The sequence below is a fragment of the Peromyscus eremicus genome, chromosome 3 (genome assembly GCF_949786415.1).
Source record: "Peromyscus eremicus chromosome 3, PerEre_H2_v1, whole genome shotgun sequence".
In the NCBI taxonomy this organism is placed as follows: Eukaryota; Metazoa; Chordata; class Mammalia; order Rodentia; family Cricetidae; genus Peromyscus; species Peromyscus eremicus.
The window spans coordinates 98,190,206-98,204,608 of NC_081418.1; the positions used below are offsets into that span (position 1 = coordinate 98,190,206).

Here is a 14,403-nt window from a genome sequence, read left to right on the forward strand (position 1 = left end):
AATGATAAAATAATAAGTGATCCATGTAGAAAATAATACTTACCAGCTGGGGTTATAGTTCAGTGGTTAGAGCACTTGTCTGGCATGCTCAAGTCCCTGGGTTTGATTCCCAGAGCCTGTGAAGAAAAGAGGGAGGGAGGGAGGGAAGGAGGGAGGGAGTGGACAGAAGGGGAAGGGAAGGGAGGGGAGAGGAGATGAAGGAACATTTGTCAATAGCCTATTCTTTCATTTTTGTAGGTTTGGAATTTTTAAAATAAAAACTAACAAAACTCCTGAGCTGCCCAGTAATCTTTTTCCTAGATGGAGGAAGATCTTTGGTGTCCATGCCTTTTTTCTGTTCCTTCTTCCCTGATGCTCAGCACTGACAAGAACTGAGTTTACGAGTCAGTCACCTGCTCCAGCGTGTTCAGTAGGGAAGGTGCCGAAGCTTTGCTGTTTGCAGCTCTGGGGGCGCATGTCAGTTGTCTTGTTCGTTTTTCTCAAGCTCAAAGTTTCCGTTCCAGCAGAAGGTCAGGTTTAGGTTAATTACCCCACAGTCTTAGGTAGACTCGTTTCCAGCCCCCGAGCCTGTTGAGTTATGACTCTAATTAGCTGTACAGTTGCCCCCTTGCACTGTTGAATGCTCACCCACAGGAGAAGTTGTGAAAAAGAGATATTGCATCAAGGACTACCACAGACACCTGGCCCGGGGCTGGCCTGGGAAGGAGTCTGGCTGATCTGGAACTGTTGCTCACAGTGCCTCTCCACCCACGAAGCTGCAGTCTCCACCGAGTGTGGCTCTGTTGTTAGCCCTTCCTCAGACGGGGACACTGACACTTAGCCTGTGAGAGGGTGCTTGGGCCGGGATTCTGATCAGTGTTCCTCGTGTTAATCCCCACCCTCCTTTCAATAGTGACATTCCCATCGATAGAACTGTCACTTTTCCCAAGGGTCAGTAGAAGATGTTTTATGGAGGGAGGGTTTTTTTTTGGGGGGGGGGGTTGTTTCGAGACAGGGTTTCTCTGTGTAGCTTTGGTGTCACTCTCTGGACCAGGCTGGCCTCGAACTCACAGAGATCCACCTGGCTTGCCTCCCGAGTGCTGGGATTCATGCTAGGATTAAAGGTGTGTGCCACCACCACCTGGCAGGAGGGAGTTTTTAAAAAAATCAATTTTAAATTGCTCTTGAGTGAGCAGGGCGCTCTACCGTATTTGTTTGTTCGTTTGAAATTTGTGTTGTTCGATATGCTAGTCAAGTTAGCTATAATTTAACTAAATTAACTAAAATCAAATAAAACTTATTACAATTTACATGCAATGACATTGTATTTTTCTAAATCTTATTACTTAACTTGAAGTTATGTTTTTATAATGACTTCCAGTTGCCTGGAATAAGGAAAATACTTGGAGCAGATATGAAATATTAAGTAATGCTGAGAACCAGGAAACCACTGTTTATATGAGATGGTTCCATATAATTAGAAGTTATTTGTTTTATCTAGTAGTTTCAGAGGCACGGAAGAGGAAAATCATAGTCCTTTAAAGATAAAATTTTATTGTGGAACATTTTAACAAAGTGCACAGGTTTTAGCTGATCAAAAAGAACATTTTTACATTGGTGCTGTAATTTATAAGTGGAAGATTTAGTCATCTGATTATTATGAAGCTCTTAAATCCAGTTCATTAGGTTGTCTGCCTTCTCTCTGCTGTCGTTTCTCGAGTTCAGAAGTACTAAGCCTGGCAGGGGATGCACACTCAGTAACTACCGCATCGAGAAGGGGAACACTGCTGGGCAGAGCGGCACGTGCCTGGTCGTCAGGCGGTGATGAAGATGATGATGGAGGCAGAGAAGGGGTGGGAAGGCAGGAACGAGGGGCAGGGGCAGGGGACAGATCCTTTTATAAGGTGCTGCTTGGCCCTAACGTTATTTCTGGGTTACTGAGCATGCACTTTACCGTCCTAGCACTTTTCAGTATTTGGGGAACCCTGTTCTATTTTTGCCTCCTTTTCTTTTTCAGGAAGAACCCCCAGCACAAGATGGAATACAGACATAGTGCACTTCCAGGTAAGTAACTGTACTTCGGTAAACTCAAAAGAAACCTGTGAGTAATTCTCCCATTAAACCAGTTATTTAGAAAATATTGTTGCTTTTGTGAACTATTGTTGCTGATTTGAATTATTTCTCCTAGGTTATTTTTAATGAGTTTTTAGTTGATTTTTTTTAAATGAACTTTCAGAAGCTGAGTATGATAGCTCATAACCTGGAATCCCAACACTTGGGAGGCTGAGACGGGAGGATTGCCTCAAGTCTGAGGCCAGCTTGGGCAGCATAACAATTTCCTGTCCAAATAAAGGAGAAACTTATAAGTTTATATATAGCAAATGCTTTTCCCAGTCATAGCCCAGCAGTATATGATGTTCCTGTGTCTTTTAGGCATCTTTTGTTTTTGAGTATGTGAGAACAAAATAGAAACTGGTGTGAGCAGTGATGAAAGTGTGTTGACTTCTGTAACAGAAAAGCCCAAGGGCTGGCCTGGTCTTGCACAGTGCTTATTGTGTTGGCTGGTGATGACTGTCAGCATGTTCCTCATCTCCTTTCATCATTCTGTCGTATGCACTGTTCCTTCTCCAGGTACTTCCGCTCAACTAGAGGAATTTTTACACCCTTATTAAGTGGGACAGTAGAATCAGTGCTGACATCTGAGGAAAGAATAAACAACTTCTGATTCATGATTCTTAGAAGAAAGGCTGAATTTCCCTCCTTCAACTAGCCTAGACCAAATCTTCCCTTTGAGCCAATCACAGTAGCTGGTTATTATTCTGAACCAGAGCATGAACCTTCTCCAGTACCACTGGGACTGTGGTCATCCTGTTAGAGTGTAAACTTGTAGCTGTCCAGTTGACCATTGTTTTACCTGGTTTTGAGCTCTTTAAGAATTTTCCTAGAAAAAAAAAGAATTTTCCTTTCAATAAACCTCAGTTTCTTTCGGTTGTGTATATAACGGAAGGACTACGTCAGCAGATAGTGTCTGTGCCCATGAGGAGGGAGAGTAAAGCAAATGCTGTCAGGACTGTGTATCTACGTGTGTAAACCAGCTTGTGTCCAAACCATGAAGATAACTTGCAATGAGAGAAACCCACCGAGAACCTCTTTGTTGACCACTCAAGTGTGTTAGTACTCTAGACATAAATGGATCCCTTTGTCTTGGCTAGCAGGCTCTGGGGCTATTGCATGACAGAATCTCTTTACTGGGTTGGATTTAATGATTTTCCAGCAATGATATTTATTTAACTATTTTATTGGCAGATTATGCCAATATATTGTCCCATATAAAGACATTTGTGGGCCTGGAGAGATGGCTCAAAGGTTGAGAGCACTGGCTGGTCTTTCAGAGGTCCTGAGTTCAATTCCCAGCAACCACATGGTGGCTCACAACCATCTATAATGAGATACTGTATACATAATAAATAAAATCTTTAAAAAAAAGACATTTGTATATCTTTATCGAAATAGGAACTATTTACCTAAAAGCTGTCAATATGCATCATATAGCATAGTTTAAAATGTCTGAATAATCTTTGAAAAGTTTGTTGGGATTTTGTGGAAGTGTTTTCTAAATGAAGAATATACTTTAGAACTATGAACTTAAAATATTTTTTGAGATTAATATAATTACAACATTCAACAGTGAATGTTTGAAGAAATTTTTTTGTATTGGACAGCTACTTTTTCTTATTAGCAACCCAGAAGCATGCACATTTAGACCGCTGTTTAACCGGGTATTGCTGCCCACTGTTTCAGTTACTTGCAGTCAGTATTTGTCTGAAGACAGCAAATAGAAAAGTCCCGAAATAAGTAACTCATAAGCTTTAACTACTGTTGTTTTATTTATTCCATTTCATTATTGTTGCTATTAGTCTCTTACTGTGCCCAGTGACAAATCAGACTTTATCATAGGACGTGTGTGTGTGTGTGTGTATGTGTGTGTGTGTGTGTGTGTGTGTGTGTGTGTGTGTGTGTGTGTGTGTGTGTGTACTGGCTTCAAGCTCCCCTGGAGATCTTAGGACAGCTGTAAGAAGGGAGCAATTCTGAACTCTTGGGAATCTCTGTGTGCTGATGTAATCAGAACACCTTTTCCTCCTCTGAAACTTGTGAGCCTGAATACTTTCAATGTTAAGTTAAAGGCTAGGGTCTCAAGAGTTCCTAATTCAGAGATATCTAAGACAGAATTCTGACAGTTGTTTTTCTCATCTCCCAAATGTTTAACGTTTATCATTACCCAGCTCCTAAGCTCATATATGTATTTCTTCACACACTCATTTTTTCATGTGTCATGTGTCTTCTGTGTGAGGAAGGTCACAGGGATATGAGAAGTACCACAAAGCTAAGAGGTCTTGAAAGAATCAATAGGACTTGCCAACTGATGTGCCATGGAATGAAGGCCAGCATGAGGGAAAGGAAACAGCCATGGCCTTGGACGGTAGTGCAGGTGATCAGGAGAATGGAGATGACATTCCACATAGTAGAAGTAAGGAGAAAGAACTAGGTCCATTTTTGTTTCTTTTTAAAAAATTAAACATATTGCATTTGAGGTGGACACTCCTGACCACATAAGATAATACAGTATAGCATAGTATCAGCATTAAAGCAACCACTTAGACTCTGGGATTTAGTTTCTCAGTTGTAACCCTCCTGAAACACCGGGTCCAGAGTTTTTCTACATGTTGCGGCTAAGGGGTTGCATTGCTTGTGTATTGTTCTGTTGCCGTTGGCCACGTTTCTTCTGTGTCTAGCTAACATGATTTCTTACTAGCTTTCCACATATTTTCAGAGTGCTAGAGGTTTGGCACAAGATAGTGAATGCACGAGAAATCAGTGCCAGGAAAATTTTGTCATATTGCTGCTGCCCTACCTTTTGATGGCATGTCAAAGCAGTTATCGCCAACATTCACATCTGACTTTTGGAGTTGTTCTTTCAAGCCCCTCACTATGTGGTATGCATCCTTCTAGGCAACTGATGCTGTTTCAAGAACTCAGAGTGATTACTGAGAGCTGCTGTAAAGTTTCTGAACTTCTGTAGTTGTGTGCACACACTGATATGTCCCCTCGTTCCCCCAAGAAACAGAACCCAAAGATCTAGAAAGAAAGTGATTCAAGAAGAGCAACAGGGCTCACCTGCGATTCAAGCTGCTGCTTAGATGCAAGGGCTGAGAGGATGAAGGAGTGTGGGCTGTCAGAGAGCTGGTGTGGTGGTGTGGTAAAGCGCAACAGGACTTTACAAGTGTGAAAACCTACTGCCGTCTTGGTACGTTAGAAAGACAAACTAATCCAGGCAGTAGTGATGTACGCCTTTAATCCCAGCACTCAGGAGGCAGAGACAGGCCCACCTCTTTGAGTTTGAGGCCAGCCTGGTCTACAAAGTGAGTTTCAGGACAGCCAGGGCTGTTGAGAGACCCTGTCTTGAGAAACCAAAAGAAGAGAAAGAAAAAAAGAAAAAAAGAACTAGTCTTTGGTTATAAAATGAAACATTATTAAAAATATTATCATCGGCCAGGCGGTGGTGGCGCACGCCTTTAATCCCAGCACTCGGGAGGCAGAGCCAGGCGGATCTCTGTGAGTTCGAGGCCAGCCTGGGCTACTAAGTGAGTTCCAGGAAAGGTGCAAAACTGCACAGAGAAACCCTGTCTCAAAAAACAAAAAACAAAAAAAAATTATCATAGCATATAGTAAATTTTCCTTTTCTAGAGGAAATAATATTCATGGGAAAGAAGGAGGAAGATAAAACCTGAAGAATTGAGCTGTCAATCTGCTATGAAGCATGTGTAGCAGCATTGGAGTGGTTCTCCTTGGAACTCACCCAGTGGTTTGTGCCAGGCAGGAGCTCTGCCACTGAGCTGTGTCCCCAGCCCCAGAACTGTTCTGCCATTCCTACAGTTCTTACTATGTTGTGTTATTCTTATGGCTTCCTCTGCAGAATTAGAGTAATTAGAGAGTTACAGAAGGCCAACATTTCCCTGCAGGCTTAGAGGCCGACATGGCTGCATCCTAGTACGGTCTGGTGAACAATGGGAAGTCAAACTTGTAGTTTATTGCTTTTTCTAAAAGGTGTTTCACCATCACGGTAGTGAAGTGTTTTCTATCAGTTGGTAAAAATAAACGGCAGCTTATTTCTCCTTTCTATCTTCAGGTAGTCAAGCTGCCAGTCCATTTTCACAGTTCACATTGTTCCACTGATTTGTAGAGATAGTGAAGATTCCTATTTTGGCTTTAAAATGATTATAGAGTTACGGAGGATCTTTGAAATACTTTAATTACTTTATAGATTTAAAAAAATATTTAATTCCATTAGATGAAGTAAAGTTCATCAGAGAATTAGTCCCTACTTTAAGAGATCATTCAGAGTCTGAAAGAGTAAGCACAAAGTTGGGGAGTCTGTCAGGAAACCTTCCCCTACAGCAGTTTGGGGTCCAAGATCAGAGGAAAGGCAGACGGGACTTAGGATAGTCTGGAGAGAATCCAGGCCTGACAGGACTTTCCTAAGCTCCTGCTGCTTGGGGACTGCCCTCTGTCACCGAGGTTTCCAGAGAAAAGGCTTCCTGGTTGGTTCTTAGTTTCCAAACATCTACTCACAAGTGGTACATGGTGCCACCACTTGACCTTTGGCCGATTTAGTGGCGATGGGAGAGTATTCCTATCAGCAAGGCATAGCGTAGCTGGGGTGAAGGTCTGGACAGCATGGTCTCACTAGGGACCGTTGCTTTGACTCTCACAGGCCAGGCTAGTCACAGAATCTCGCAGTGTGGAGAGTTAGAATAATAAGAAACAAATAATCACTTCAATACCTGTTCTAAAACTTAAAGTAGTAGGCTATATAGTAATTAATTCTTGCTGCAGGGAGACATTTTATGACAGACATCCCTCATCCCAGCTTGAGTAGTGATTGATGTGTTGTTTGCAATGTTCTGCTTTTCAGTCAGAGTGGCTCTAGATGAAGATAGTGATGATGTTGGGCAGCCCAGTGAGAAGGACCCGAATGACAGCTTTGCTGACGACGAGGACGAGGAAGAAGGATATGAGCCGACAGATGAGGATTCAGACTGGCAACCAGGAGAGGATGATGAGGAGAAGGAAGATGTGGAAGAGCTTTTGAAAGAAGCAAAAAGGTTTATGAAGAGGAAAAAGTAACTTTTCTACAATAATATAAAACTCAGATTTGCTTTTTCTTTATGGGAAACATCCAGAAACTGAGTAGGCGCTTCAGTAATCATTACTTCTTTTAATAGTTCTCTGCACTTGAAACTTGAAACACCAGCCATCAGTGAAGTAGGTGGACTTTACGTGATTGCCTGTTTGTGCCTATTTATTTCACCTGTCAGTGGAAGCAGGTCACGAGGTTAGGCAGGGACTGCTATTTTTTACATACTTTACATACTGCCAATAAAAGCCATAGGTTGTACACACCTTTGACCTTTGTAGTGTACTATGCAAGCTTATCCAGGCAACTGCAGAACTGTGGGAGGCATAGCCCTCCCTCCACTGCTGTTTGGAGTCGTTCCCCCCCCCCCCCTAAAGCTCGACTTGAACAAAATGACAGTCATGCAGTGTCTGGTGTTTTTCTAATTCATTAGATGTGGCTTGTGATTTCATTCATGCTTTTGTCCTTTGGATCCGTGGCTTTGTGATTCATTCATGCTTTTGTCCTTTGGATCCGTGGCTTTGTGATTCATTCATGCTTTTGTCCTTTGGATCCTGGGGAAATTATGAACCAACCGATGATGGAAATGATCTTGTTATCCCATAGGGAAGCGATGTTCACCTTGCAGGGAAATGCTTTCTGCACACCCCACAACTTCGGCTGTTTTCACATCATGCCCCTTCTTGATTACTTCACTTGCATTGTGTAGCTTTACATTTAGGCTGCGGAAAAGCTTCTAGCCATAGTTTTTTCTCAGTGAGTCTCCTTAGCTTGGCTGAGAGGGGAAAGTTCCCTGCCATGGTTAGGGTTCTGGCCTCTAAGAAGCCCCTGCTCCAAGTGAGGTACATCTCCTCACTCCTGCCCTTGAACCAAGTTCTCAGTAGCTCTTCATTTTAGGCAGTTTAGAGTTTCTAGGAGCTCAGTTTTCACTGTGAGCGGAGTCTGCACACAGAGCTAAGCGGAATCTGCATCAATCATGAAGCAGCGAGCTGGAAACACGGTGTCATGCTTTAAGAGGAAATAAAGTGCGCGTCTTAGAAGAACAGAAGGTGTTGAGTATGGTTTCATAGTATATGTAAGTCTCTCCATGTAATTGTACAATGTTAAATTTTGCTTAAACTAAAGAAGGACAAAATAAATATTTCTCTGTACTCTTACTAGTTACTTTGATTTATTTGCAAACGTGTTTTTCCCTTCTGCGTTAGGTTCTCTAGAAGAGCACAACTGATAGGAATATGCTGTAGGGGGATTTATAAGATTGGCTGACATGGTGAGGGCTGGGTAGTCCACATGGCTGCCTTTGCCCTGGAGAGGCAGAGGACCAGAAGCTGCCCAGTACACGAGGCTGGCTGAAGTCCTCAGCAGTCCCATCCCGGCGCTGGTAGCCTAGAGGATTCCAGAGAGCTGCTGATCCTTGTTGCACTTTAGAAGGCCAAAGAATGGAGATCAGAGTGTTGATAAAGGATGGCTGCAGCAGAGGCAGAAGTGGGTTGACATGCTACAACAGGGAGTGAAGGTGGGTGACAGAAGCCGCATTACTTTCCCCATAGCCTTAGATCTGTACCTTTGGGTGGCAGCTGCCTGAGGGTTGGGGGGGGGGGCCCCGGGGGGAGATCCTGGGAGATACCTTCACAGACCTGCCCAGAGACACATGGCTTAACTAATCCTAGATCCAATCAAGTTGACCAACCAAGATTAACACTCACACCTTCTGTTATCTCTTTACTCTTGAGGGCCTTGGATATAGCATTATTTTTGTCTCCGTACCATGGGTTTATAGACATGTACCATCACACCTGATTTATGCAGTGCTGGGAGTTGAATCCTGGGTCCTATGCAAATACCCTACCAGCTGAGCCGCATCCCCAGCTCAAAAGCAACATTGCTTGCTTATCTATCTGGCTGGCTGGCTGGCTGCCTGCCTGCCTGCCTGTCTGTCTGTCTATTTTGAGACAATCTTTCTATGTAACCCTGGCTGTCCTGGAACTCATTATGTAGACCAGGTTGGCCTTGAACTCACAGAGATGGTCCTGCCTCTGCCTCCGCGTGCATCATCACACCCAGCTTAAAAACTTGTTTTTAAAAAGTAATTGTCTTAGCCAGGCCATGGTGGTACATGCCTTTAATCACAGCACTGAGGAGGCAAAGGCAGGTGGATCTCTGAGTTCAAGGCCAGCCTTGTCTTCAGAGGGAGTTTTGGGACAGCTAGGGCTATTACATAGAAAAACCTTGTCTTGAAAAACCAAAAGAAAAGAAAGAAAAAAAGATTATCCTAAACATCAGTTTAGAACAAATGCTGTCCAATGCAGTGTTCAGTGAATTTAAACTGTGTCCCAGCCTTGATCATAGTAAGAGTTATTTCCTGTGTGTGTCTCACTTAGGTTTAATTTTTGTAGCAAATGTGTTTAGTTGATCTTTTGAGAGGTGGAGGGTTTTCTAGGACCTTGGGAAGCTGGAGACAAGAATATGGGGGATACTTGATTATTTAATACATTGTCACTTAGTTCCAGATGGCTTTCTTTATACAAGAGCTTTTTCTAAAGATGGTAGTGATTGCAAGTATTCATTGTAACAGAAACATACCGACTATGAGCATAGAATGGTAATGCAAAGCTAAGAACAAATGGATGCTACCTTTCTTTCCATTAATCTGCAGAGTTCAGTTTGCACAGTGAAGGGGAACGACACACCCACAAGCTGCATCCAGCCCTTCCTTATGGTGTTCTCCTTGTTGGTTAGGAGTCTCATGGGGGAGGGGGTCTTCCTGCTAGTCCTCCCAACCTGTGCAGTTCCGCCTCTAAACACGAGAAAGAAGTGATAATAATTGTGGTAGTTGACGTTAACATTTGCCGTCCTAATGTAATTACGTAATAAATGTTATCTTACTTCATTAGTGCTAAGTTGTGTTCTAGACCTTGTCTTTGCCTTACACTAGCAGTACAGCGAGAACACAGTGGTGCTGTTTTTGATGTGTGCACAAGCTTCTTGGGATACTTGTTCACTTTCTCAGGAATTAGTCTAAATGCCTAATGCCCTCATGAGCCACCCAGTATCAGTATCTCTGCATCCACCACCTGACACTCCTGATCCCCTCCTCACACTCAGTTTTTCTGTAACATGATTTCTTTCCACAGTGTGTAATTTAGGTTTTCTTTTCTCCTTTAGGATGTAAGCTCCATCAGGACAGAGGTTTTTGTCTATTTCCTCCACTGCTGCTAGTGTTTAAGAGTAGAATGCAGAAGATAATGGTGTGTGGTGTGCTATTTGTGGAGTGGACTTGTAGTTATTGAGACATTCGGGGCCGTGTCAGAAAGAGGAGTGCGATGTGGACAGAAGCAGGATTGCAGGGTTTCTAGAGTACAGTGGTGGAGAAAAAACATGGCACTGATTCCAGTACTGGAGAAGCTCAGAGGTAATGAAAGCAGAGGGCATTTGTCTTGTTGCATTATGATAATGAGAACACAGGGACTGGTGGAGAGGAAGACTTTAAAAGATGTGATTGTCAAGGAGTGAATATTTGTCAGTAGTTAGTATTTAAATGTAATTATTTTAACTTTTAAAATTAAAATAGAATTACATAATTGTGATCATTTGAATGAGAATGGCCCCCATAGCCTCATATGTTTTTTGTGTTTGTTTGTTTTTGAGACAGGGTTCCTCTGTGTAGCTTTGGAGCCTGTCTTGGAACTTACTCTGTAACTCAGGCTAGCCTCAAACTCACAAAGATCCGCCTGCCTCTGCCTCCCAAGTGCTGGGATTAAAGGTGTGAGCCACCACCGCCGGCCACTTATATGTTTGAATACTTGGTTGTGGTGGTATTGTGTTCCCCAAAATATTGTGCACCCTAATAAACTTATCTGGGGTCAGAGAATAGAACAGCCACAATATTAAACATAGAGGATAGGCAGTGGTAGCACATGCCTTTAATCCTAGCATTCCAGAGGCAGAAATCCCTCTGGATCTCTGTGAGTTCAAGGCCACATTGGAAACAGCCAGGCATGGTAACACAGGCCTTTAATCCCAGGGAGTGATGGCAGATAGCAGAAAGGTATATAAGGCATGAGGACCAGGAACTAGAAGCTTTTGGCTGGTTAAGCTTTTAGGCTTTGAGCAGCACAGTTCAGCTGAGATCCATTCTGGATGAGGATTCAGAGGCTTCCAGTCTGAGGAAACGGGATCAGCTGAGGAACTGTGGAGGTGAGGAAGCTGTGCCTTGTTCTGTTTCTCTGATCTTCCAGCATTCACCCCAATACCTGGCTCCAGGTTTGTTTTTATTAATAAGAACTTTTAAGATTCCTGCTACACTTGGTCCCTAGTTGGTGGAACTGTTTGGGAAGGATTAGAAGGTGTGGTCTTGTTGGAGGATATATGTTCCTGGGGATGGGCTTTGAGGCTTCAAAAGCCTCCTGTCATCCCCTGAGTACTTTCTGCCTCCTGTCTGTGGATATAGATGTGAGTTCTCAGCTGCTGCTTCAGTGCCCTGCCTGCTCCCATGCTCTCTACCCATGGTGATGGACTCTTATCCCTCTAGACTATAAGTCCAAATAAACCCTTCTGTCCATAAGTGGCCTTGGTCATTGTGGCGGTTTGAATAGGAATGGCCTCCATAGGCTCATGTATTTGAATACTTGGTCCATAGGGAGTGGCACTATTAGGTATGGCCTTGTTGAAGAAAGTATGTCACTGTGGAGGCAGGCTTTGGGATCTCATATGCTCAAGCTAGGCCTAGGGGGCAGTCTCCTTCTGCCACCTGTGGATCATGATGTAGAACTCTCAGCTCCTTCTCCTGCACCATGTCTGCCTGTGTGCCACCATGCTTTTCTCCATGATGATATTGGACTAAACCTCAAACTGTAAGCCAGTCCTAATTAAATGCTTTCCTTTATAAGAATTGCTGTGGTCATGGTGTCTCTTCACAGGAAGAGAAACCCTAACTAAGACAGTCATGGTGTTTTTATCACAGCAACAGAAAAACACCTAATATAATGATTTTCTCTCTCCCCTCCCAGTAACTCTTTGTATTGCCCCCCCCACTCTCATATTCATGGCTTCTATTTCTTTAATTGTTATTATGTATATATCTTAATTTACATTTATTGAAACTGATTTTCAACTTGATTATACAATTCCTTCTGAAAATCTTTTAAAAGATAAGTGCTGGGCTGCATCACAGACCTGCTGGGTCAGAATTTCTCAGATGAACAGCAGTACTGGTGCCAAACAAATAGACCGTCACAGTGTAGTCTGGCATCAAGGATAAGATGCTGTTGAAGTGGGAGGGCAGCCAGTGTGAGCCTCTTCTGTGGGTCACCAGTGAGCAGCCCAGCCCGCACAGTGAGGACCAGACATCTCAAAGGAAAATGATACCAAAGCTTAGGGTTAGCCTGGGAGACATTCATTTCATGATAGATGAAGATAGGTATAGTAGCAAATACTCTTTGAAATCAAACTATAGACTCAAGGCTTCCGTCAGCATCCTGTATTAACCTTGCATTTTAAACTCTGTTAGGTGTGAGCTCAGCCTCTCACACTACCAGCGATGGCCAGAGAACTCAGACGTGGGGGAGAATCAGATCTGTGGAGTCTGTGAGGAAGGCCTGCAGAAACCAACACCTGGAGGACAAGAAAAATACACCCAACTATCTTAGCTTCATCTGCTGCTGCTGTGATCAGATACTAAGGACAAAAGAACTTAAGAAGATGAAGGTTTGCTTTGGCTCACATCCACACAATCCTTCATAGTGGAGAAGTTGAGGCAGCAGGAACTGATCTCATTGTATCCTCAGTGACTGAAGAGGCAGAAAGTGATGGATGCTTGTTAGTGCTCATCTTACTTTCTCCACTTATATGTGGCAGGGTCCCCTGCCCGGAGATGGAAGGGAGGGAAGGAGAAGGGAATTCTAGATTTGCTTAAATTGGTAACATTAATCACCACACTAACAAATGTGATATTTTAATCTGAATAAAATCATCTTTGTGGGAAAAATATCAGATGGAAATTGGAAGTTAGAAATAATTACAACATTGTGTGATACACAAATATATGCTTGGTGAATATTTTGTTTTAAATGTGAAAAATAAACAAACTAGGTGTTTTACCCCCAAACCAGACAGAAGTATCCATATAAAACCAGGAAAAACAGGACAGACTGAAGATCTTAAGATGAAGGACTAAAAAAAGCAATAGACTTGATTAATAAAACAAAAAAATAGTCTTTGAAATGATCAATAAAGTTGACGACTCTTCACAAGAGAAAGGAATTAGAGGTAGAAAGGGTTACCACTGCAAAATATGGACATTTTGTAAAGGGGTATGTATAATTTTTCTTCAATTTGTGGATCTACATGAAAATGACTTTTAGAAAAATACAATTATTAAAATTTACTTATTGAGATATTTTAAAATCTTAATAGATCGAGGCCTAGGAAGTATTCAGAGGTCAGCTCCTAGCTCACTGAATCCCTAGCTTTGCACGTAAAGTCTACCAAACCTTAATTCATAAAATAGCTTTCCTGTTAGAAATCTTAAGATGTGGGAGAATGTGGGGCCTCACGATTCTTTAAGTCATCTGAAGACAGCTCTGAAAAACTTAGAAGCTGATCCCATTGTGAGCATAGAAAGTCCTGATGACTGGCCAGTACCCAGCACTGCAGTGAGATCCCGGACCTGGCAGGATCTAGGCTGCATATTGGAGGGACTTCAGTGCCGGTAATGGATCCATGCACTCCATCATGTAACGAGTTTTTAGATGAAGCCTGGATTCCAGCAGCATCAACAAGCCATGCTTCGGCACCTGTCCCCTTATGCCAATTACAGAATTACAACAAAAAACAGGAAGAGATTTATTCAGTGTGGCCACACAGGGAGGAGGAACAAAGGGATCCAGTAGCACCAAGGGCAGACATGAGAGAAACAGTTCTTGATCACCAACCTTTTAGATATATGCACTTACAATTTTCAGTGAGAAGTGCTAATTGGCCAGGTCTTTCTAGAAGTCAATTTAACCATAGCTATTAATATCAAAATATTTGACTCAGCTCTTCCCATTTTAGGAAACTGCCCTACAGACACATTTGAGCCTCACTATAAAGATGAATACACCAAGACATATGGCTCCATCTGTACTAAGAAGAAAGGGGGGCTGGAGAGATGACTCAGCGATTAAGAGCACTGGCTGCTCTTCCAGGTCCTGGGTTCAATTCCCAGCAACCACATGGTGGCTTACAGC

General features: G+C 42.8%; 1 protein-coding gene across 6 annotated transcripts in view; it reads left to right on the forward strand.

Annotated features, from left to right (window-relative positions):
• Positions 1–13,153, forward strand: part of Aplf (aprataxin and PNKP like factor) — a 53,223-nt gene extending 40,070 nt beyond the window's left edge. For 3 of the 6 annotated variants that reach the window (XM_059258113.1, XM_059258114.1, XM_059258118.1), the window contains 2 exons: positions 1,997–2,043; positions 12,684–13,153. In XM_059258113.1, the coding sequence (XP_059114096.1) occupies positions 1,997–2,043; positions 12,684–12,916 (280 nt within the window). In that variant the 3' untranslated portion in view covers positions 12,917–13,153. Of the gene's footprint in view, positions 1–1,996; positions 2,044–2,610; positions 3,966–6,952; positions 7,644–12,683 lie in introns of those variants that run through there. The other 3 variants (XM_059258115.1, XM_059258116.1, XM_059258117.1) reach the window with 2 other exon arrangements.
• Positions 13,154–14,403: the final 1,250 nt, after the last annotated feature.